This window comes from Hemiscyllium ocellatum, chromosome 12, assembly GCF_020745735.1.
Source record: "Hemiscyllium ocellatum isolate sHemOce1 chromosome 12, sHemOce1.pat.X.cur, whole genome shotgun sequence".
Taxonomy (NCBI): Eukaryota; Metazoa; Chordata; class Chondrichthyes; order Orectolobiformes; family Hemiscylliidae; genus Hemiscyllium; species Hemiscyllium ocellatum.
In genome coordinates, this window is record NC_083412.1 from 97,410,299 (window position 1) to 97,436,590 (window position 26,292).

At 47.3% G+C, this 26,292-nt stretch overlaps 1 protein-coding gene across 2 annotated transcripts in view; it reads right to left on the reverse strand.

The window, feature by feature from the left end:
- Window positions 1-25,961, reverse strand: part of robo1 (roundabout, axon guidance receptor, homolog 1 (Drosophila)) — a 364,449-nt gene extending 338,488 nt beyond the window's left edge. For both annotated transcript variants that reach the window (XM_060833868.1, XM_060833867.1), the window contains exon 1: window positions 25,054-25,961. In XM_060833868.1, the coding sequence (XP_060689851.1) occupies window positions 25,054-25,111 (58 nt within the window). In that variant the 5' untranslated portion in view covers window positions 25,112-25,961. The remainder of the gene's footprint in view (window positions 1-25,053) is intronic.
- Between the last annotated feature and the right edge of the window lie 331 nt (window positions 25,962-26,292).

Sequence of the window (26,292 nt, forward strand, 5' to 3'; positions counted from 1 at the left end):
AGGTTTAGGATCAGGGTTAGGTTTAGGGTTAACATTAAGTTTAGGAAGGGTTTGGGTTAGGGTTAAAGTTAGGGTTTGGGTTAGGGTTAAAGTTTGGGTGAGGATTAAGGTTAGAGTCAGGCTTAGGGTTAGGGTTTGAGGAGAAAGTGAGGTCTGCGGATGCTGGAGATCAGAACTGAAAATGTGTTGCTGGAAAAGCGCAGCAGGTCAGGCAGCATCCAAGGAACAGGAGAAGTTGGTTTAGGGTTTGGGTTAGATTTAGGGTTAGGAAGGGAAGCAGGCTGAGCAGGAAAGTTTGGAAGGGTCCAATAGTTTAGCTGAAAGTATCCATACAGAGACCCTGGGTAATGGTTCTGGCTTGATGAAAGTGATAACCCTCCTTACACACTCTATCAGGACCTTCGGCATGGTATATAATGACAGGGCTTTCAATGTCTTGCTGTCTCCACCACACGGTACGAAAACTCTTCATGTCAGCTCATGTCATGGTCTGAGATCGCATAATGGCACGAGACTGACTGATCCCACCCATAACCTGCTGTAACACTCTATCACACAGTCAGCATTGAATATGGACCGTATGATGGAGCATTCTTCCAAATGAGTGGAGGGAGTGAGAGTGGGAATGTGAGGGAGTGAATGGGAATGAGAGCAAGAGAGTGGGATAGTGAGTGAATGAGTGACAGTCTAAGGAAGAGAAAGGGAGACAGGGAGAGGGAGGGAGAGAGAGAGAGAGAGAGAGAGAGAGAGGGCATGGATATCTAAATGCTCACAGAGCGAGACAAAGCATTCATTGTGCCTTTATTCACTGTTAAACTGTCTGGACTCTCAGTAGAGTATACCTCTCCCTCTGACCATCCTTCTTTCCCTTCGTCTGCATCCCTCTCTCTCAATCCCTTTCTTTTCCCACTTTCTTGTTCTTCTCCAGCTCTCTCAAACCAATTCTCCATTCTGTACTTTATTCATTCCCCTCCCCCTCCCTCAAACCCATCTCTCTCTCTCTCACTCTCTGTGGCACCTTCCCACAACTTGCCTATTTCTCACGCCCTCTCTCTCTCTCTTTATTGGCTCAGTCACTGTATGTTAAAGTAATTAGCTGTGTGTGAAGTGCTTTAACACAGAGGGCAGTGAAGACACTGTACAAATATGTCATTTTTCAGGCCCTAGCATCGTGCCTCTGCTGTAAGTGTCTTTTCTCTCTGCTGCCTTTCCTCCTTCCTACTCCCCTCGATCTTCTCTCACTTTTCTCCCTCACCCTCTTCCTCTCTCCAACCTTTCCCCAATCACTTCTCTTACTCCCTTGATCACTGCTTTTCTCTCTCCACTTTCTGTTTTTGCCTGTCTGTCTTTCTTCTCTTTGACTCTGTCTGTCTCTTTCTCTCTCTGTCTCTCCCCCCACCCCCCCCCCAACACAAACACATACATAGATGCATACTTGTATCAAAAGCTGTTTTGCACCAACCTCCAGCCTGTCTCCCTCACTGTCACTAATTAATGCTTTTAATCCCCTTCAGACAATTGAAAAGCTTTTGAATTTGGAAACAGGAGAGTTTAAACCAGGGAAATGGATGTTCATTTGTTCACAAAATGCACTCTGTGAGACACAAAAGCAGAGTCAATCCCTGTCATGAGAGAATCAAAGTTGCAGCATTTTTCTTTGTTTGTGTACATTGCAGTCTGTGTAATAATAGGTACACACTCACATTAAAATTCAGCAGGCAGTGTGTTGGCTACACACAAGCCTTACCCTTTCTCCTAATGGGGTAACAAAAGGAACTTTAAACACTGAGCCAAACAATTAGGCAGCTTCACTGTGACTACAGATGGCCTGGCCTGTTGCAGGAATCATTACTGAAGCAACATTTCCCATTCAGGGAGGGCAGTCCGACACTTCCACTCCATTCTCTCATGGTCATCACCGTCACTCAATAACAAGCCTGTGCTGAGCTCTCTCTCCCAGGATCTCTCACACATTACACACAGATCAGGTCTGTTCCTGAGCATTGCCTCTACTCTGCTCCCCCTCCCCTCAGCCCAAGTCAGGGGCTCCCTTGCTCCATCACGCTCTACCTGTAACTACCTCCTCCATCCCTACAGCCCACTGGGACATCTGCACCCTCTACATTGAGGCTTCTTCCCACTCAACACTACCGCACGGACCTCCAGCTTACACCAAACATACAAAACAAGGAACAACAAGAGGCCACTCAGCCCTTCGAGCCTGTTCTAACATTCAGTAAGATCATGGCTAACCTGATTAGAACCCCAACTGTACATTCCTGCATCTCCTCCCCACCCTCGACAATCTTTCATCTTTTTGATACTCAAGAATCTACCTACTCCTGTCTTAGAAATATTTAAAGATTTTGCCTTTTGAGGAAGGGAATTCCAAAGACTCCCAATCCTCCGACAGATCACTGTGTTGGTCATTGTTTAAAGGTGAGAAATCACCCATTGAAAACAGAGAACAGACACAAAACTCTCTCCAATGGTCATTCGTCTTTGCAACTCCCTTTCTGAATGGGAGATGAAAGCAGAGTACTTGGATATTTTTAAGGAGGAGGTGGAAGGGGTGAAAGGTTATTGAGCTCAGGCAAAAATGAAGAATTGATATTATAATCAGATCAGACATGGTCTTACTGAATGGGGGAGAGGGCTCCAGGTCTGAGAATGTGGAGAGAGGCAGGTTCACTCGAGGGGTTAGGGTCTGGAATGAACTGTCTGAGAGTGTGGGGGGAGGGGGAGGTTCACTCGAGGGGTTAGGGTCTGGAATGAACTGTCTGAGAATGTGAGGGGAGGGGGAGGTTCACTCAAGGGGTTAGGGTCTGGAATGTACTGTCTGAGATAGTGTGGGGGGAGGGGAAGGTTCACTCAAGGGGTTAGGGTCTAGAATGTACTGTCTGAGAGTGTGGGGGGAGGGGGAGGTTCACTCGAGGGGTTAGGGTCTGGAATGTACTGTCTGAGAGTGTGGGGGGAGGGGGAGGTTCACTCGAGGGGTTAGGGTCTGAGATGTACTGTCTGAGTGTTGGGGGAGGGGAAGGTTCACTCGAGGGGTTAAGGTCTAGAGTGTACTGTCTGAGAGTGTGGGGGGAGGAGGAGGTTCACTCGAGGGGTTAGGGTCTGGGGTGTACTGTCTGAGAGTGTGGGGGGAGGGGGAGGGTCACTCGAGGGGCTAGGGTCTGGGGTGTACTGTCGGAGAGTGTGGGGGGAGGGTCACTCGAGGGGTTAGGGTCTGGAATGTTCTGTCTGAGAGTGTGGGGGGAGGGGCAGGTTCACTCGAGACTTTCAAGAGGGAATTAGATCATTATCCGAAAAGGTAGAAGGGGAGAAGGCAGGAAGCACCACTTCTCCTTCAGAGAGCCAGCACAGAAACAATGGGCCCAATGGCCTACTAGTGTGCTGTAACTGTTGTGCAATGTGCTTCAAGAGCAGAGAAATGTGAGTCAAACTGCCTCCCCTCAGGGGAATCGGTTGTGACGACACTGTGGACTGAGCGGCCCATAAACCCAGGAAAGCAGGTGAGGTGTCTGTGCTGAAATCAGCCAGTTGCCTCTTAGATTAGTTCCTGCTCAGCTGCTAGGACCAGAAATCACAGATTAAAAAACCAAGAGAAACAGGCTGAAACACCTGGTGTAGAAAGGGGAGATTTTACTGACCAGTAATTAAATGCTTTCTGCAGCCAGTAACAAATGGAGAAGAGGGTTAATGTGGTTTTTGAGATAAACACTACTGCCACTCTGATGTTGTCTGAATATTCCCTGGATGTTAGTGCTTGGAAGACATAGGCACAGTGACTGGGTGAGGATTTAGACAGATGTCTTCAAGTTTATGAATAAAACTCACTGATCTGACTTATGCACAGTCTAGGTTCTGTGCTTACTGAGCACAAACAGGAAGCTACCACTCTGACTACTACAGTGGAAGGTGAGGAGGCTATCTTTACATTGCAATGCTACATGTCATTTTATCATCCAACACTCTCAAAGGCACATTGTGTAGTCTGATCTGGGATCTATACATTAATAAGGCCTTATACTGTCAGATAATTTAGAGATGGTCAATACTAACTAGTAATGGCTGAGACCTGGATAAAGGTTACATACCTGGGTAATATGGCAAAGATATTTTACTAAATATATAAATGACAGTTTAACAATGTTCTTGGGTGACGAACAAAGCAGACCAGGAAAAACCCAAGCTGACATCTTGGCTCAGTTACCAAGGGGCACCATTCCAAATGTGGCATTTGACCTCAGCACTCTGGGATACAAGGGTCTCAAGAACTGACAGAGTTCCCACCATTGATCATGGTTAGGCGGTTTCAATCAGAAAGTACACATCAGTCACAAAGACCATCTTCAGTGAGAGAATCTAATATTGTCCCTGGACATTCAATGGTGTCAGCATCATTGACTCCCTTGCTATTATATGTCCCAGGGGTTACCAGAAACTCAACTGGAATCACCACATACACACAGAGGCTACAACAGCAAGTCAGAGGTTGGGAATACTGCAGCAAGTAGCTAATCTCCTGACACCCACCAGAGCCTGTCTACCATCTACAAGGCACAAGTCAGGAATGAGTTGGAACACACCTCACTTGCGTGGATGGGGGCAGCTCCAACAATACTCGAGAAGCTCAGAACAAAGCTTCGATTGGCACCACATCCATAAACATCCAATCCCTCCACCACCAATGCTCAGCCACAGCAGTCTGTATCATCTACAAGACGCACTGCAGAAATTCACCAAAGTCCCTCAGACAGCATCTTCCAAACCACAGCCACTTCCATTTAAAAGGACAAGGGCAGCAGATACATGGGAACACCACCCCCTGCAAGTTCCCCTCCAAGCCACTCACCATCCTGATTTGGAAATATATCGGCATTCCTTCAGTGTCACTGGGTCAAAATCCTGGAATTCCTTCCTGTGATACCCTTACAATACCCATGTGGAATCACTAATTAATCTCCCTGTGGAACATATTGAGTATGAGTTCCCTTGATAACATAAACTACAATGTCCTGCCTAGCTGGAACTGAGCCCTTTGTAAAGCAGATCCAGTGCATGCAGAGGTTGCAACTGGGGACAGTTAGAGGAAAATAAACAGAAAAATACATAATGGTGATTTTGATGGTGGGCAAGTTGCTCAGTTGATAGCACTTCTGGGTGTATGTGAGGTAAAATAAAGCAGATCCAAGCAAATGGTCTGCAGAAATGTCAGTCCCAGGCTGGGGCCTAGTCCGTGTACACCACAAGTAGTGGTTCTGTTTTGGTATTCAACAACAAACAACGTTCCTTTCTCCCTCGGGGCGTTGTGGGTCGACCCACAGCAGGTGGACTGCAGCGGTTTAAGAAGGCAGCTCACACCCACCTTCTCAAGGGGGAAACTAGAGACAATAATTTAAGATATAAATGTAAATAGCTAGAGACTCCCGCAGTCAATGAATGAGTTAAAGATAGCATGTTGATTAAAACAGACATCATGGGTTAGGCGCGAGTGTGAGTGTAACTGGGATCAGTGGAGGTAGCGAGAGGCAGTGAGAATGTGAGTATTCAGACAGCTTAATGAATCTCTGCGTCTCTCTCACAATGTCCAACTTGTCTTATCCCTGAATGAACATTTCCTTCACATGGAGTGAATCTCTCAGAGCACACACATAGGAACAAGAACAGGCCATTCTGCCCCTCAAGCCTATTCTGCCATTCATGGCTGCTCTGCGGCCTAACTCCACATATCTGTCTTTGGCCCATATCCCCTCAATAGCTTTCCTTAACAAAAAACTATCTAACTCAGACTTAAAATTAACAACTGGTCCAGTATGCCCTGCCATTTATGGAAGTGAGTCCAAACCTCTCCCACCCTTTGTGTGTGGGAGTATAACCTCTCCTCAATGCTCCGGCCCTAATTCTCAGATTATGTCCCCTTGTTCCAGAACCCCCAACCAGTGGAATAGATTATCTTTACCTTTCCTGCTACTATCTTAATGAATTCAATCAGATCATCCCTTAACCTTCTCAATTCTCGAGGAAACAATCTAAATGTTACTCGTATCTCTGCAAGTCTATCTCCAAATACCATCATTGTAAGCCTGCACTATATTCCCCCAAGGGCCAATCTATCCTTCCTTAGGTGTACTGCCCAGATCTGCTCCCAGTGTTCCCAGTAAGATCTAACTAGGGTTGTGTATAATTACAGCATAACGCCTGCACCTTTAGATATAAAGACCAGCATTTTATTAGCCACCTTGATTAGCTTCTGTACCTGCTTGTGACATTTTAAAGATCTCTGCAGCTGAACCTGCATGTCTCTGTGAACATCTTCTGTATTTAATTTCATACCATCTAGAAAATCCCCTGAAGGATCCCGTTTCAGTCCAAAACATCACACTTGCATCTTCATCTGGCTGGAACCTGGCTCTCTGAATCTCATAATGCCTTCTTCCTGCTGAATGCAGCCCCCCCCCCAAGAAAGCCACAATCCTCATTTAAGTACTACCTAGGAATTAAAATGTTGGTATCTAAGGTAATGGTTCAGAAAGGGTTTAACGTTGGAGACTATATCAGGCTCCAGCCAATCTGATGATGTTGCACTATTTTTTTAGAACAGCTGAACATTCTAGTGAGATCAGATGCTTCATCCTTGGCTCCTGCTAGTCTTAGCCATCATAACTAAGTAGCCAATGTAACCTGTACCCAAAGCTATCATGCACTATGCTACACCTCACTGTTAAAGCAAGTGCTTCTTTGTGTTAAGACTCATTAGTGATTCACTCTCTTCCGCTGTTAATGAAACAGGCCTCAAGATGTAGGTTTGCTCAATGAGCTGAAAGGTTCATTTCCAGACGTTTCGTCACGCTACTAGGTAACATCTTCAGTGGGCCGACTGTTGAAAATTCCTGCTTTCTATTTATAGGTTTGGGTTTCTTTGGGTTGGTGATGTCATTTCCTGTGGTGATATTATTTCCTGTGGTGAAGTCACTTCCTGTTCCTTTTCTCAGAGGGTGGTAGATGGAGTCTAACTCGATGTGCTAGACCCCCATCTTCTCAAAAGTCGCTGAAACAGGCCTCAGGCCCAGTGTAGAAAGAAGGGCCGGTGACAGCACTTTATCCAAACATTGACAGGCCGTACCTGCATCTGCCTCTTCCTCTGATAGTTCACTCCACAGGCAAACCACCCTCTGTGTGAAACAATTGCCCCTCTGGCCCCTTTTATATCTTTCTCCTCTTACTTTAAAAATGTGCCCTCTAGTACTGGATTCCCCTACCATGGAGAAAATGCCTTGGTTATTCACCTTATCTTTACCCGTCATGATTTTATAAACCTCTGTAAACTCATCCCTCAATGTCCTGCACTCCAGTGAGAAAGTCCCAGCCTATCCAGACTCTCCTTATAACGCAAACCGGGTGAAAGTGAGGACTGCAGATGCTGGAGATCAGAGTCAAGAGTGTGATGCTTGAACGTATACAACAAAGGTGTGAAGCCAGCTCGCAGGAGAGAAAGGCCAGCAGGAATGGTCACAATAGGTGACACAACACTCCACGAAAGACTGGGTTTAGAGGACATCCCAGAGAAGATATGCAGAGATTTAGGGAAGATATACCCAGAGCTTAGGGAGACAACAGTGACCACCAGTAATAGAGACCAGTGTGGAAGGGGAGGAAATATCTCAAGGGCATTATCTGGCAAGACGTGACAGCAGAGATTGGAGAGGAAGGATAAGTGTTTGAAACATGAGTCAATCCCGGTCAGTGAACATGGAGGGGGGTGAGTGGGTGGGACATGAATAGGCTTTCCTCAGAATCAAGAGCCCGGACAGTGTCAGCCATTATTAAATTGGAAAGGGGGCAGACTGGGACTGGAGGGTTTGAGTTATATTCCTGATGAAAAGCTTTTGCTCGAAACATCAACTCTCCCAGCTCCTCGGGTGCTGCCTGACCTGCTGTGCGTTCCCAGCACCGCACTCTCAACTCTGATCCCCAGCATCTGCAGTCCTCACTTTCTCCCGGTTTGCGTTATAAGGAGAGTCTGGATAGGCTGGGACTTTCTCACTGGAGCGCAGGACATTGAGGGGTGAGTTTACAGAGGTTTATAAAATCATAAGGGGTAAAGATAAGGTGAATAACCAAGGCATTTTCTCCATGGTAGGGGAGTCCAAAACTAGAGGGCACATTTTTAAAGTAAGCGGAGAAAAATTTAAAAGGGACCTGAGGGGCAATTGTTTCACACAGAGGGTAGTTTGCCTGTGGGATGAACAGCCATAGGAAGAGGCAGATGCAGGAACAGTTACAATATTTAAAAGACATTTGGACGGGTGCATGGGTCGGAAAGGTTTAGAGGGATATGGGTCAAACGCAGGCAAACGGGATTAGTTAGTTTGGGAAATTTGGACTGCATGGAGGAGTTGGACTGAAGGGTCCATTTCTATGATTTTACCCTCCCAAGAAATCAGATACTGAGCTCTTGGTAGGGGTAGAGTCCGATAGACATCCTAACCTCATAAGTACCTCATCCTTGGCTTGTTGTGGCTAAGGTCCACCTGGCAGCTGAAGGTGGACTATAATAAGCCACAAGAACCTCCACTTGTAATCCAGCTCCATAGTGTTTTCCCTGTGGAGTGAATCCAGCACCAGGTTAGATTTCAGAGCCTCAGCAATTTTCTTTCGAGGGAATGCATTTGTCGTCAACTCTCTCAATCTCCTCTTTCAACACCTCCCGGTTCTCTAGTCCTGCTGACCCTTGAAGTAGCTGAGCCCACTCCTCCTTGATGTTATTTCCAACGAAGCAGGAGAGTTTGGGTTCCACCCATTTTACCCTCAAGCTGTTATTAAAACAGATCAGTTGGTCAAAATGCCACAGCTAGTTACAGGATCTTGCTGTATTTAACAAAACGGTTTGAATTTACATGACATGCTTCATTGATTGTATAACATTTTGGGATATCCTGAGTTGGAAAAAGATGCCATGGTAATGAATGTTCATGTATTCATGTCACAGCAAGAACTTAAGGAATTTGGTCTTGTGTTTAGTAACAGACTCTTCAGAGGTTAATTCCTTGAGACTGGTTTCTGGGGCTGAGTACAGATCCCGGCAATGGGACTAACACTGATCTCTGACTCATCTCCGCATCCAATTGTACATGTTCATATTTAACTGGAAGAAAGTAACATAGAGAATTGATAAGGGCAGAGCGGTGGATGTGATCTATATGGACTTCAGAAAGGTGTTCAACAAGGTTTCCCATGAGAGACTGGTTAGCAAGGTTAGATCTCATGGAATACAGGGAGAACTAGCCATTTGGATACAGAACTGGCTCAAAAGTAGAAGACAGAGGGTGGTGGTGGAGGCTTGTTTTTCAGAATAGAGGCCTGTGACCAGTGGAGTGGCACAAGGATCGGTGCTGGGTCCTTTACTTTTCATCATTTATATAAATGATTTGGATGTAAACATAGGAGGCATTGTTCGTAAGTTTGTCGATGACACCAAAATTGGAGGTGTAGTGGACAGCAAAGAAGGTTACCTCAGATTACAACAGGATCTTGATCAGATGGGCCAATGGGCTGAGGAATGGCAGATGGAGTTTAATTCAGATAAATGCGAGGTGCTGCATTTTGAGAAAGCTAATCAGAGCAGGACTTATACACTTAATGGTAAGGTCCTAGGGAGTGTTGCTGAACAAAGAGACCTTGGAGTGCAGGATCATAGCACCTTGAAAGTGGAGTCGCAGGTAGAAATGATTGTGAAGAAGGCTTTGGATATGCTTTCCTTTATTGGTCAGAGTATTGAGTACAGGAGTTGGGAGGTCATGTTGCGGCTGTACAGGCCATTGATTAGGCTACTTTTAGAATATTGTGTGTAATTCTGGTCTCCTTCCTATTGGATAGATGTTGTGAAACCTGAAAGGGTTCAGAAAAGATTTACAAGGATGTTGCCAGGGTTGGAGGATTTGAGCTATAAGGAGAGGTTGTATAGGCTGGGGCTGTTTTCCCTGGAACATCAGAAGTTGAGGGATGACCTTATAGAGATTTATAAAATCATGAGGGGCATGGATAGGGTAAATAGACAAGGGCTTTTCCCTGGGGTGGGTGATTCCAGAACTAGAGGGCATAGGTTTAGGGTGAGAGGGGAAAGATATAAAAGGGACCTGAGGGGCAATGTCTTGACACAGAGGGTGGTGTGTGAATGGAATGAGCTGCCAGAGGAAGTGTGAAGGCTGGTACAATTTAAAGGCATCTGGACGGGTAAATAAATAGGAAGGTTTAGCTGGCAAATGGGACTAGCTTAATTTTGGATATCTGGTCAGCATGGAGGAGTTGGACCAAAGGGTCTGTTTCCATACATCTCTATGACTCTGTGAACTTAAATGGCGCCTGGAGGTTGGGCATGAGCCAGATGGTACAGGACAGGTGCAGCTACAAGAGGAGCCAACACTGAACATTCTGGCTGAGGGAGCAGGCGCTGTGGGAGGGTCAGCGCTGAGGGAACGGGTGTTGTGGGAACAGGTGCTGTGGGAGGGTCAGCGCTGAGGGAGCGGGTGCTGTTGGAGGGTCAGTGCTGAGGGAGCAGGCGCTGTGGGAGGGTCAGCGCTGAGGGAACGGGTGTTGTGGGAACAGGTGCTGTGGGAGGGTCAGCGCTGAGGGAGCGGGTGCTGTTGGAGGGTCAGTGCTGAGGGAGCAGGCGCTGTGGGAGGGTCAGTGCTGAGGGAATGGGCGCTGTAGGAGGGTCAGTGCTGAGGGAGCAGGCGCTGTAGGAGGGTCAGTGCTGAGGGAGCAGGCGCTGTGGGAGGGTCAGCGCTGATGGAGCGGCACTGTAGGAGAGTTAGCGCTCAGGGAGGGGGTGCTGTGGGAGGGTCAGCGCTGAGGAAGTGGGTGCTGTGGGAGGGTCAGCGCTCAGGGAGGGGGCGCTGTGGGAGGGTCAGCGCTGAGGAAGGAGGTGCTGTGGGAGGGTCAGTGCTCAGGGAGAGGGAGCTGTGGGAAGGTCAGTGCTCAGGGAGAGGGAGCTGTGGGAGGGTCAGTGCTCAGGGAGAGGGAGCTGTGGGAGGGTCAGAGGTCAGGAAGGGGGTGCTGTGGGAGGGTCAATGCTCAGGGAGAGGGCACTGTGGGAGGGTCAGTGCTCAGGGAGAGGGAGCTGTGGGAGGGTCAGTGCTCAGGGAGAGGGAGCTGTGGGAGGGTCAGTGCTCAGGGAGAGGGAGCTGTGGGAGGGTCAGTGCTCAGGGAGGGGGTGCTGTGGGAGGGTCAGTGCTCAGGGAGAGGGCACTGTGGGAGGGTCAGTGCTCAGGGAGAGGGTGCTGTGGGAGGGTCAGTGCTCATGGAGGGGGTGCTGTGGGAGGGTCAGCGCTGAGGGAGTGGGCTCTGTGGGAAGGTCAGTGCTGAGTGAGCGGGTGCTGTAGGAGGGTCAGTGCTCAGGGAGAGGGTGCTGCGGGAGGGTCAGTGCTCAGGGAGGGGGTGCTGTGGGAGGGTCAGCGCTGAGGGAGTGGGCTCTGTGGGAGGGTCAGCGCTGAGGGAGTGGGCACTGTGGGAGGGTCAGCGCTGAGGGAGTGGGCGCTGTAGGAGGGTCAGCGCCGAGGGAGTGGGTGCTGTGGGAGGGTCAGCGCTGAGCGAGCGGGTGCTGTGGGAGGGTCAGTGCTGAGGGCACAGGTGCTGTGGGAGGGTCAGCGCTGAGGGAGTGGGCGCTGTGGGAGGGTCAGCACTGAGGGAGTGGGCGCTGTGGGAGGGTCAGTGCTGGGGGTGCGGGTACTGTGGGAGGGTCAGTGCTCAGGGAGGGGGTGCTTTGGGAGGCTCAGCGCTGAGCGAGCTGGTGCTGTGGGAGGGTCGGCGCTGAGCGAGCGGGCGCTGTGGGAGGGTCAGCGCTGAGGGAGGGGGTGCTGTGGGCAGCAGTGTGGAACGAAGCATGTCACAGAGAGAATGAGGAGGGCCAGTGTAGAGCACTCACAGGGAGTGCACTGTCTGACATGATGATAGCAACTGCACGGACATGAGGATCCACACCTTCAATTTAAACCAGGAGCCTGTTCTACATCTCACGGTCAGTGTGTCAGTCAGAGACAAACTCCTGAGAGCATCACTGCATCATAGCATGTGACCTGAGGGTGTAAAAGTCTCAAGCTTCACCTTGACCTGGGCTCCCTGAAGCCCAGGTAATGGGCTTATGGAAATGTACTCTTTGTATCTTAATGTTAGCCCAGATACCTGGTGCCTGTGAAGTCACGTGTGTATATATCAGTGAGTTTTAATAAGAATGATGTAGACGTGTCGATGTTGCACTGGGGTATACAAATAAACTCCGACAGCTAGTACTTCCAAATATCCCTGTTGGAATAAAACCTGATGTTGTTGTGATTTTTAACTTTTTTAATAAGATATTTTAGTACAACACTCCCAGTGTCCTTGTTTCTTAGGTTACGAGAGACATCATAAACATTCCTGCCTTAGTTATGAACTCACAGCTGGAGAAGTAATCCCCATCAGAAATGGACAAGAACACAGGAGGCAAGGCACTCATGTGAAGACTTGGGACAGGAAAGGGAGGTTGGATCTAAGTAGCTCAAATCAGCTCAATCATTGCCTTGTTCTGTGTACAATCTCCCGTCATGATAAGGGGATTTAGTACAGCAGCTCCAAGTCAAACAGCACTTAATCAAGTTTGATCCCTTCCTATCTCAGAGCTCACCTTCTTTTCCACTGTTCATTAGCTGGCAGCACACCAGGATTAATAGCAGAAGGAAACAAAGGTAGCGTTCGAGTTGAGTATGGGGTGGTTAGGCACAGTGACCAGGTCAGTCTGCTGCAGATACTCACCAGGGGACAGTAAACAGCTACATAAAGGAGAATATACCCCCCTCGAAGTGGATTTTTGAGGGGACCAATTGTAGGTGTGGGAGGGATGATAGCTAGTATCCATGTCATTATTGAAAATGTGTTGCTGGAAAAGCGCAGCAGGTCAGGCAGCATCCAAGGAACAGGAAATTCGACGTTTCGGGCACAAGCCCTTCATCAGGCTTATGCCTGAAATGTCGAATTTCCTGCTTCTTGGATGCTGCCTGACCTGCTGCACTTTTCCAGCAACACATTTTCAGCTCTGATCTCCAGCATCTGCAGTCCTCACTTTCTCCTCCATGTCATTATTCCAAACCTCTCTTTACCTCTCCTTCCACCTCCCTTTCTCCAGAATACTCCGAGATCACTTACTGTCCCCTGACTGATGTACATGTGGAATCACAGCCATCATTTCCTTTCTGTTGGATGGTGCTTCAGGGAGTGTATTACACTGAGGCTGCCTTCCCCCATTAGAGATCAAGTTAAAAATCACACAACACCATGTTTTTGTCCAACAGGTTTATTTGGAAGTACAAGCTTTCAGTAGCTATCTGATAAAGGAGCAGCGCTCAGAAAGCTAGTGCTTCCAAATATAACCTGGTGTTCTGTGATTTTTAATTTTGTCCACCCCAGTCCAACACTGGCTCCTCCACATCATTTACAGATCAGATACTGATGTTCCATGTAACTACAGTCACACACACACACAATCTAACATTTTCAAATTCCTGCTCCTGCCTCAAGTACTTGCACCTGGCATTAGTTCAGGCCAGTCTGATTCAAGGGTCAGGGGTTAGGGCTCAGAACCTAGAGTTCAAGAGTGGAAATTTGGAGTTCACGGGTCAGATATGAAAATGAGGATTTCAGAGTTTAGGATTGTCAAATGGTTTTCACAGGACATTGAAGTCAGACATGTTCCACATCAGACCTTCCACAAGGTGTCTTTGGGAAGGAAGTCACCTTTACTGTGGACAGTGAAGAAAGTTTTCTCAGATTACAGATATCTTGATCAACTGGGCCAATGGGCTAGGGAGTGGCAGATGGAGTTTAATTTGGATAAAAGCGAGGTATTGCATCTTGACAAAACAAATAAGGGCCAGACTTATACAGTTAATGGTAGGGCCCTGGATCGTGTGGTAAAACAGAGCGATTTAGGGGTTCAGGTACACATTTCTTTGAAAGTTGTGTCAGAGGTAGACAGGATGGTTAAGAAGGTGTTTAGCACACTTGCCGTCACTGCTCAGGCCATTGGGTGTAGGGTTGGAACGTCATGTTGAGGTTGTAAAGAAGGTTACTTTTGGAATACTGTGTCCAGTTCTGGTCGCCCTGCTATAGGAAGGTTATTACAAAATTGGACAGGGTTCAGAAAAAATGTACCAGGATATTGCTGTGACTGGGGAGTTTGAGTTATAAGGATAGGCAGGACAGGCTGGGAGATTTTTTTTCCCCTGGGCGTAGGAAGTTGAGGGGTGACCTTATAGAAGTTTATAAAATCTTAAGGATCAGAGATAGGGTGAATAACAAATGTCTTTTCCCTGGATGAGAGAGTTCAAAACTATGGGGCATATGTTTAAGGTGAGAGGAGAAAGATTTAAAAAGGACCTCAGGGGCAACTTTTTCACACAGAAGATGGTTAATGTGTGGAATGAACTGCCAGAGGAAGTGGGAGGTACAGGTACAATGACAATATTTAAGAGACATGAGGATAGGTAAATGGATAGGAAAGGTTCACATGGATATAGGCCAAATGCAGACAAGTGAGACGAGCTCAGAGTGGGAATCCTGCAGTCGTTGGGTGGAAGGGTCTGTTTCACTGCTATAGGAGGTCAGAAAACAGCCTACACCAGGCTATAGTCCAACAGATACATTTGAAATCACAAGCTTTCAGAGCACTGCTTCTTTATCAGGTGACTTCAGCTGGTGAAGAGGAAGTGTTCTGAAAGCTTGTGTTTTCTATTAAACCTGGAGAAAGTGAGGACTGCTGATGCTGGAGATCAGAGCTGAAAAATGTGTTGCTGGAAAAGCGCAGCACGTCAGGCAGCATCCAAGGAGCAGGAGAATCGACGTTTCGGGCATAAGCGCTTCTTCAGGAAATAAACCTGTTGGACTACACCTGGTGTCATGTGACCTTGTCCACCCCAGTCCAACAGAGTCCCCCCAACATCACTGCTGGGTGACTCTGTGACTTGATGAATCTAAGACACTTTGTCCAGAGGTTAAGAGGTACAAGTGAACCCAGGACAAGCTGTCAATGTGGAGTGAATTACACTGATCTGTTACGGGCTTACACCAACACGATCAGAATCATAAAGCTGTTGGATGCATCCATGGACACAACTGGGTCATTGTAAGATTGAATATTTGGAGCAAAGACGGAATACTAAAGGGGCTGCATGTCATCGTCTATTTCAATTCAGTCCTAATCTGTTACTGCACTGAACCTGTTATTGTCTGGAGCTCTCTTTCTAGTTTTTGCATTCACTGTTCCTCACTTGTCCTCCATCGATTCCTTCTCTGCACCTTCCACTTGTGTCTGTCCTCCTTCACTCTCAGTTTGGTAGGAGACAAGTCAGCATTCCACAGCAGTACTAAGGGAGTGCTGTACTGTCAGAGGGTCAGTACTGAGGGAGTGCCGCACTGTCAGAGGGTCAGTACTGAGGGAGTGCCACACTGTCAGAGGGTCAGTACTGAGGGAGTGCTGCACTGTCAGAGGGTCAGTACTGAGGGGGTGCCACACTGTCTGAGGGTCAGTACTGAGGGAGTGCTGTACTGTCAGAGGGTCAGTACTGAGGGAGTGCTGCATTGTCAGAGGGTCAGTACTGAGGGAGTGATGCACTGTCAGAGGGTCAGTACTGAGAGGGTGCTGCACTGTCAGAGGGTCAGTACTGAGGGGGTGCCACACTGTCAGAGGGTCAGTACTGAGGGAGTGCTGCACTGTCAGAGGGTCAGTACTGAGGGAGTGATGCACTGTCAGAGGGTCAGTGCTGAGGGAGTGCTGCACTGTCAGAGGGTCAGTACTGAGGGGGTGGCACACTGTCAGAGGGTCAGTACTGAGAGAGTGCCGCACTGTCAGAGGGTCAGTACTGAGGGAGTGCCACACTGTCAGAGGGTCAGTCCTGAGGGAGTGCTGCACTGTCAGAGGGTCAGTACTGAGGCAGTGCTGCACTTTCTGAGGGTCACTCTTCTCCCTTGTTTTACCAGTGCATCTCCACATCTCCCACACTCCTTCCCTCAGCTCCCCTTGCATGGCACTGTCCTCTCCTGTTAATTGTGGGGGGACTGCAACTACGGCTGAAATATTCCCTGTTTATTTTTAAAGCTGGATTCTTCAGCATTTTTTTACTGCAACTTTTGTTCAAACATTGTTCAAAACCACATATATCTGCCTTCATCTGTATTCCCGTCCAGGAACTCGATACAGATGTGGAGAGTTTTCCATGCACAAACTGCAACTTCCCCTCTGCTGATTATTTCGCCGGATTTTCACACATTCTTTCGTTTCATGTTTTGTATCAAAAATCCATCAGTCCCTGGACGTGGACAGCATGTGGTTACATACAGAGGAAATCCCCCTCTACACTGTCCCTATCAAACACTCCCAGGACAGGGACAGCATGGGGTTAGATACAGAGTAAAGCTTCCTCTACACTGTCCCCATCAAACACTCCCAGGACAGGGACAACACGGGGTTAGATACAGAGTAAAGCTCCCTCTACACTGTCCCCATCAAACACTCCCAGGACAGGGACAACACGGGGTTAGATACAGAGTAAAGCTCCCTCTACACTGTCCCCATCAAACACTCCCAGGACAGGGACAGCACGGGGTTATACAAAGTTTAAAGCTGTGCCTGCACTGTCCTTTTAATACCTCACCCTGAACAAGGTCTCTGTGGTTTGGTTTGCAGTTTCTGCTTTGTGTTGAGTGGCCTTTTCCCAAAATTTGTTACAGTCAATCCTGACACATTGGAACTGGGTTGCGTCTGCCTGGTTAAACAGTCTCACCGATAAGCCAGTGTTCCCATCATATCTGGCAATGAGACTGTGTTCATGGACTGTGTGGAAGTAGGCTATTTAGGCCATTGAGTCCACACAGACCTTCCGAAGAGCATCCCACCCAGACTCAGCCCTGTAACTCTGCTGCAACCCTGTATTTCCCATCGCCAAGCCACCTAACCTGCACGTCTTTAGAGTGTGGGAGGAAACCTGAGCACCCGAAGGAACCCCGTACAGAAATGGATAAACGCGCAAACTGCACACAGACAGTTGCCCGAGGGTGGAATCAAACCTGGCACTATGAGGCAGCATTGTTAACCACTGAGCCACAGTGTGAGAGTAGTCTCAGTACGCTGAATGGGTGTGCTATCTGAGATCCTCTGTGAAAGATGACTTTATCACAGTGCCATGCTCTTGGCTCATTTGCATGAAATGGACACAAAGTCCATTTGTCAGCTATCTGTGAAGTGAGCAGGAGAAGGTGCTGTCCAGCGGGTCAGCCTGACCTGGAATAGAATCCCATCCCATTGGGTCACTGCCTGTAACTTAAATACCGACTGACCTCCATCACTGGCAAATTCTGTTGTTCTGTGTTGTTAGAAAATTGCACCCAAGTTATTTTATAATATAGGCATCGCACATAAACATACACACACACACATGAACACATACAGACATACACACAGCCGTATTCATACACACACACACACATGCATGCATGCACGCACACACACGGACATACACTCACACGCTCACAAACACACACAAACACATGTCCCTACACACTTTGAAACATATTCACATGCATACATTCACAAACAGACACACACGTGCACACATATATACAAGCACATATATACACATGCACACATATACACACACACAGACACACATATAAACACACACTCACAAACACATACATGGACACACACATGCACATAAACATACATACACACATGTGAACACACTGACATGCATACACACAGATGCACACGCTCACATGCAGGCACACATACATTTACCAGCCCATGCATACACATAAACATACACACCCATACGCACACTCACATACACACACACACACACACAATCATGCACACACCCACTCACCCACCCACACAATCATACACACACAAAACTTGTGCACACACCCACTCACACATGCAGTCATGCGCGCGCGTGCACACACACACACACACACACACACACACACGGTTCGCAGCCATTGCAGTGTAGTTTGCCTAGTTTTCACACTCAATAACTGACCTCCTTGAAGGAGACTAAGGTAGACTCCACTGAGTTTGTAGAAGGTGATGGGTGCTCATGGCTATGTTCCCATGGTGAGAGACATTGCCCTCTGGAGAGGATTTGGGAACAAGATACACACATTTTTCTTTTTAATAGATTTGTTTAGCATCGAAACCGTTTGACAGAGGAGTTTCTGTTGTGCCAGTTTTCTGCTGTAAGGCAAAACCTGGACTCCAACTCCATGTGAGTCTAACATGTACCTTTGCCTCAGGAGGCATTCAGACTGCGATGGTGTCTGTACATCAGCAGGAGTGTTTCAGAGAGCCCCACAGGGAAAGTTACCCAGGGCAACGCGTACACTAAAATGACACGCAGTCAGTCGCTGAAGGTTCCCGGTCACTCTTGGGGGAGGAGAGGGAGTGGAATTGCTTGTGGAGTCAAGGGACTGAATGACCATTTCTGTAAACACCCTGGGGTGTGGGCAGTCACACAAACACAGAGACCATGACACCATGCCAGACACTGTGAGGGACAGTGTGATGCAGAAACAGCGGCACATCCCAATGTACCTGTTGATATTATTTCAGTGCAATGTTGTGATGACACTCACTGGCCTTCTCAGCACAACTGTGGAATAAAATCTGCTGAAAACCCACAGAATCCCAATGTCAGAAAAACCTGGGACTGAATGATTTCAGAGTCGAGACTGTGGTACTGGAAAAGCACAGCAGATCAGGCAATATCCAAGGAGCTGGAGAAGTGACATTTCGGGCATAAGCTCTTTATTAGGAACTGAATGAGTCCAGTTCACTGGGACTGAAGAATGTGCGATGCAGTCTACCTTCTACCTTCATACCTTCTACCTTAATAGACAGTCTACACTCGTGGGCGGCTCGGTGGCACAGTGGTTAGCACTGTTGTCTCACAGCGCCAGAGACCCGGGTTCGTTTCCCGACTCAGGCGACTGACTGTTTGGAGTTTGCACGTTCTCCCCGTGTCAGCGTGGGTTTCCTCCGGGTGCTCCGGTTTCCTCCCACAGTCCAAAGATGTGCGGGTCAGGTGAATTGGCCATGCTAAATTGCCCGTAGTGTTAGGTAAAGGGGTAAATGTAGGGGAATGGGTGGGTTGCGCTTTGGCGGGTCGGTGAGGACTTGTTGGGCCGAAGGGCCTGTTTCCACACTGTAAGTAATCTAATCTAATCTTCTCAGAACATCCCATTGCAGGCTCAAGAAAAACACAAAATGGAGAGAGAGAGTGAGACAGAAACAAAACAAAATTAAGCACTACGCAAGAATCAAAGTAAGCAATACATGAAGTATGAGAATAATGCAGTGAAACAGTGAGTATCAGAATGAGAGAAAGAGAGATATAGCAAGAAACCATGACATTACCGAAAGTGAGACAGAGACAGAGGGAGAAACATAATGAGAGAGAACAGAGAAAGAGAGAGAAAGAAAGACACACAGGGACTGAGACAGAGTGTGAGAGAGAGAGGGAGAGAGAGAGACAATGAGAGAGAGAGACAGAGACAGAGACCAAGATAGAAGCACAGACAGGGAACAAAGGACAGAGATGGAAAGTGAAAAGCTTATATGGTTGGGCCTTGAGTAGTGTCATAGAATAGAGGGACTTAGGGATGCAGGTACAAAATTCATTGAATGTTGGTTCACAAATAGACAGGCATTTGGCACGCTTGCCTTCATTGATCATACTGCTGAGTATCAGAGTTGGGACATTATGTTGAGATTGTATAGGACATTGGAGAGGCCTCTTCTGGAGCACTGTGTCCAGCTCTGGTTGCCCAGTTATAGGAAGGATATTATTAAGCTGGAGAGGGTTCAGAAGAGGTTTACCTGGATGTTGCTGGGTGTGGAAGGTTTGAGTTATAAATAAAGGCTTGACAGACTGCAACTGTTTTCACTGGAGTAGGACCTGATAGAAGTGTATAAAATACTGTGTGGTATCGGTAGAGTTAATGGCAGTTGGCTTTTCCCAAGGATGGGGGGATTACAAGATTAGGGGGCACATTTTTGGGTGAGAGGAGAGAAATTTAAAAAGACGTGGGACAATACTTTTACCCAGAGGATGGTTCGTATGTGGAATGAATGTCCCGAGGAAGTGGTGGGTATGGGTACAATTACAACATTTAAAAAGACATTTGGTTGGAGACAATAAAAGGAAAGTTTGGAGAGATATGGGACAGGAGCAGACAGGTGGGACTAGTTTAGTTTGGGGTTATGTCCAGCTTGAACTGGTTGGACTAAAGGGTCTGATTCCATGCTGCATGACTCTATGATTCTATAAAAGAGACTAAGACAGGAGAGAGAGAGAGAGAGAGAGCAACAAAATAAGAAACAGTGAGATGGACAGAGTGAAACAGGAATAGTCACAGATAGAGAGTGAAGGAGACATACAATGACAGAGTGATAGACAGGAAGAAAAGAAAGGACAAAGGCTTGAAGAGACTTTTGGGGTTGGGGGACATGGAGAGAGAGAGAGAGAGAGAGAGAGAGAGAGAGAAAGAGAGAAAGAGGAAGAACCAGACTGATAAACAGGCCGGTATCTGATGAGACATTGAGGTCACCCACAACCATAGAAAATAGGAGCAGGAGGAGGCCATTCGGCCCTTCTGGCCTGCCCCACCATTCAATATGATCCTGGCTGATGATTCAACTCAGTCCCCTATTCCCACTTTCTCCCCATACCCTTTGATCCCTTCAGCCCAAAGATTATATCTAACTATAACTATATTAGTGGGTGGCACGGTGGCTCAGTGGTTAGCACTGCTGCCTCACAGCGCCATAGACCCAGGTTCAATTCCCGCCTCAGGCGACTGACTGTGTGGAGTTTGCACATTCTCCCCGTGTCTGCGTGGGTTTCCTCCGGGTGCTCCGGTTTCCTCCCACAATTCAGAAAAAAATGTGCAGGTCAGGTGAATTGGCCATGCTAAAATTGCCCGTAGTGTTAGATGAAGGGGTAAATGTAGGAGAATGGGGTCTGGGTGGGTTGCGCTTCAGCGGGTCGGTGTGGACTTGTTGGGCCGAAGGGCCTGTTTCCACACTGTAACTAATCTAACTCCATCTTGAAAACATTCAATGTTTTGGCCTCAACCGCTTTCTGTGGTAGAGAATCCCACAGGCTCCCCACTCTCGGGAGAAGACATTTCTCCTCATCTCAGTCCTAAATGGCCTTACACTGTGCCCTTACACTGTGATCCCGGTTCAGGTCATCATGAACATCATTCTAGTGTTTTCCCTGACTCATCCTGTTAGAATTTTATAGGTTTCTTCAAGAACCCCCATTCATTCTTCCAAACTCCAATAAGTATAGGCCTTGGAAAAAGACCAGTTTATTCCAACAATTTGTTTCCTGCCTGACATGTAGTTCCTGATCAATTTCTGTCCCCTATCCATTTTTTAAACAGTGGGGCTTACCCTGTAGGAACTTTTCCACAGTTTAAACAGCTTGGAAAGGTGACCATCAATGCATCAACTAGTTCAAGAGCCACTCCCTAAAGTACCCAGGGGTGTAAATTATTGGGCCCCTAGGATTTATCATCCTTTAACTCAGTACCTCCCCCTCACAGGATCTGCATTTCTCAACATTTTTGGGATTTCATTTGTGTTCCTTTTTATAAAGACAGAACCAAAATATACATTTAATTACAGCCGTGCTGACCAGATATCCCAACCCAGTCTAGTTTCATCTTCCAGCACTTGGCCCATATCCCTCCAAACCCTTCCTATTCATATACCCATCCAGATACCTTTTAAATGTTGTAATTGTACCAACCTCCACCACTTCCTCTGGCAGCTCATTCCATACATGTACCACCCTCTGTGTGAAAACGTTGCCCCATGGGTCCCTTTAAAATCTTCCCCATGTCACCTTAAACCTATGCCCTCGAGTTCTGGACTCTCCCACCCCAGGGAAAAGACCTTGTCTATTTACCCTAACCACGTTCCTCATGATTTTGGAAACCTCTATAAGGTCACCCCTCAGCCTCCGACACTCCAGGGAAAACAGCCCCAGCCTGTTCAGCCTCTCCCTGTAGCTCAAGTCCTCCAACCCTGGCAACATCCCTGTAAATCTTTTCTGAACCCTTTCAAGTTTCACAAGAATTGCACACAATATTCCAACAGTGGCCTAACCAATGTCCTGTACAGCCGCAACATGACCTCCCAACTCCAATACTCAGTGCTCTGACCAATAAAGGAAAGCATACCAAACACCTTCTTCACTATCCTATCTACCTGTTCTTCTTAAAGACTCTACCCAGAAATTTAAATATAAAGAGTAACATAGCAAAAGAGATATCCATCAAAGAGAGAAACAGAAAGGGTAAAATAGATGGCAGTGGATATACAAAGACACTGTGAAAGAAAATTAATAGACTACCTCACCCCTTTAATCTATTGGAGCCACACATGAATCATCGGCGCCCCTCCCCCACCCCATCTTTGAGGGGTCGGAGAGGAACTTGCAGGTGGTGGTGTTCCCATATATCTGCTGCCATTGTCCTTCAACAAGATCGAGGCCATGAGGTTGGAAGGTGCTGACTAACAGTCTTTGACAATTTATGCAGTGCATCCTGTAGATAGTGCACACTGCTGCTACTGAGCATTGGTGGCAGAGGGGCTGGATGCTTGTGGATATGGTGCCAATCAAGCGGGCTGCTTTGTGTGGTGTTCTTGAGTGTTGATGGAGCTGCACCCATCCAGCAACGTTGGGAGCATTCCATGTCACTCCTGAGTTGTGCCGTGTAGATGGTGCTTAAAAATGTGTTGCTGGAAAAGCACAGCAGGTCAGGCAGCATCAAAGGAGCAGGAGAATCGACGTTTCAGGCATAGACCTTATGGGAAATGTTGATTCTCCTGCTCCTTTGATGCTGCCTGACCTGCTGCGCTTTTCTAGCAACACATTTTTAAGTTCTGATCTCCAGCATCTGCAGTCCTCACTTTCTCTGTGTAGGTGGTGGACAGGCTTGGAGAAGTCAGAAGAGTTCTTTACTGCAATACTCTTAGCTTGTGTTGTAGCCACTGTGTTTATATAGTTGGTCCAGTTGGGTTTCTGGTCTGTAATAACCCTCAGGATGTTGATAGTAGGGCATTCAATGACCATTGAGTGTCAAAGGCGGTGGTTAGATTGTTTCTGATTGAAGGTTCCCATTCCCTGACACTTGCGTGGTGCAATTATTACACATCCAAATTAGAGAACACTGGATATTGTCCAGGTATTTCTGCATTTGAACATGGACTGCTTTGGTGTCTGAGCAGCCGTGAATGGTGCTGAACATCCCCACTTATGATGGAGGGAAAATCATTGATGAAGCAGCTGAAGGTGGTTGGGTCTGGGACACTACCCTGAGGAACTCCTGCAGAGGTGTCCTGGAGTGAGATGACTGACCTCCAACCATCTTCCCATGTTTCAGGTATGACTATAACTAGGAGAGAGTTTGCCCCAATACCCCTTGATTCCAGCTGGATGTGGCAGGACTGCAGAGCTTAGATCTGACCCATTGGTTGTGGGATCACTTAGCTCTGTCTATCACTTGCTGGTCATGCTGTTGGCATGCAAGTCGTCCTGTTTGGAGGCTTCACTAGGTTAGCACCTCAGCTTCGGGTGCTGCTAGGTGATGCTCCTGACATGCCCTCTCTCTCTCTCTCTCTCTCTCTATCCATTGAATGAGGGAGCAGTAACCACATTGAACTTTTAGGCCACATTAGGATGAGAATAAGAGAATTCCTAGGGACTGCCTTAGAAGTAAGGAAAGACCAGCAGAGGAGGACTCTCAGTGATGACAATGATTGGGTTAGATGAGGAAGACAGGAGGAGCTTTGAACAGAGCATTGATGCTGGCATTCATTGGTTGGGCGAAATGGCCTAACTCTGAGTGTACTCAGTAAGTAACAGGGAGCACAAGAGCTTCACTAAGATCAGGAAACAAGGGAACAGAGAAAAAGAGAAAGAGAGAAAACAGAAAAGTACAAGAGGGCCAGAGAAAGTGAGAAAGAATCAGAGAACGAGACAGCGAGAGAGAGAGAGAGCTAAACACAACCCAGGTGGAGAGAGAGAGAGAAACAAAGACAATCAGATTTGAAGCTTCCACCAGAGAGGGTTAGACTGAAGGAGAGGGTGCCGTAGGAAATCAGAGAGAGAGAAAAAACCCAGACAGAAAGAGACAAAGAGAGATAAAGAGAGAGAGGGGGTGGGGGTCCCCTGGAAGTGAGAGACAGAGTGAGAGGGAGACAGAGAGAAAGAGAGAGAGAGAGATGCAAATAGAGAGTGACATACTCGCCAACATGGACACATAGGGTCAGAGAGAGAAGGGGAACTGTAAGTCACTGACTGTTGGACCTGGTTGGAATGGGGACTGATTGCCCAGTACAGTTCCTGAGCTAGCTCTCTGATGGGACCAGCGGTCCGCTCTCAACCGTACAATGCACAAAGCGAATGGGCTGAGCTCATCCCAACACTGCAAACTCCAAACTTTTCATCTCTCCATTAAAACAGTGAAGGCGGAAAAAAGGGACATCTCTCAGATTCGGATTTTCCGTCCACATTCGATGAGAAAGGCCGGCTGCTGATGTTCGTTAGTTTGTTTGTCGGAGAGGGGGAAAGCCGTTCTTTTTATAACCCACTCCCCTCACTAAACACACACACAAAAACACACAAATATTTGCAGCAATGGGCGATCAACCCAAACCATCTTCCAGTCCCAATACTGAAGCGAAATATTCACATGAAAATTCTGTTTGGAAACTTGAGAAGGGAGTTGAGAAATATTAAACGCGATTCCAGAGAAGAAAGAGGGTTCACAAAATATATCCTGGTCTCGAGGATTCTGAATGCAATCTCCTCAAACTCAAAAGCGGAAACACTGGGGCAGCTTCATGAACCATCTCAGCTCTCCCTCTCTGTCTGTGTAACATTAAAGACATGCCGCTTTCATCGCGATTAAAAAAGTGTAAAATAAGTGGAACAGAGTACTAACCTGAAGTCATGCACATTAATCCAACGGCCAGGCAGAAACGGAGTAATTCTGTGGTCATGATAATAGAGGGCAGGAATCTAAATCACTCCATAGACTGCTGCAGATCCAGAAAAAAAACTCTCCCGCTTCCAACACACAATCCCCAAAACTCCCCAGGAACACCAGCCCAATTCACTCAGGATTCGCCTCAACTCTCAGCAGCGAAGCCAGCTCAAGAACAGCAGCAGCCAAAATTCTCTCCATTCAAGACATCTCCAAATAAAAAGGGTGAAAGTTTGATGCCCGAGCCAGAGAAAAAAATCCACACGAGTCTCCCGGAGTTTCACTCTCTGGGAAAAAAAAAGGTTTTCTTCTGTCTGTTTTGTTGAGCTTCCAAAAGGAATTTTGACCCTTTTTTGTGTCTTTCACTTAGTGGAGACCAGTATTTTTTAAACTGTGGTTTAATTTTCCCCACTGTGTAGATTTCGCTCAGATTTCACGTTCAGGACTCAGTCCCACATTGTATTTTTTTTTAAGAGCAAGAATGGGTTTTCCAATTATTTTTGTGTGTGTCAGGCCGGTGTTTAATTTGCTTTGAAATTTCTCTCTCTCCACACACATATATGCGAGTCGCTGACAAATAATTAGTAATCAGATCCCTGCTCTTTCGACCGAACACAAAGGCAACTTTCCCCCCCACACCCTCCCTCTCGCTGCTTGCTCACATCCAGCTTTGTCAGAAGTCGCTTATTTCTCTCCCTCTGTTCTCCTTCCTCTTTCTCTCTCGGTGCAGTTTGGAGCGTATGTGGGGGCTGATAGCAAGCCCGGCTCCCTCGCTGCTCTTCGGTTTGTGAGGGGGAACACTGAGAAAGTTCACCTCACTGCTGATCAATGCAGGGAGCGATCCTCCCATTGCCCTGCTCACCGCCAATCCCAGAGCAACCCAGAGTTCAAACAGACAGAGAGAGAGAGAGGGAGAGACCAAAAAAAATCAAATATTACTGCTCCAACAATCCTGGAGAGGCGGAACACGCAACAAAGACATTTATAGCTTAAAACAAATCAAAGCCCATACATCCACCCAGACACAGAGAATACACACACACACACACACAGATATATTGACACACACTCAAAGACACACACTCAGATATACTGACACACACTCAAAGACACACACTCAGATATATTGACACACTCAAATATACTGACACACTCAAAGACACACACAGATATACTGACAAACTCAAACACACACAC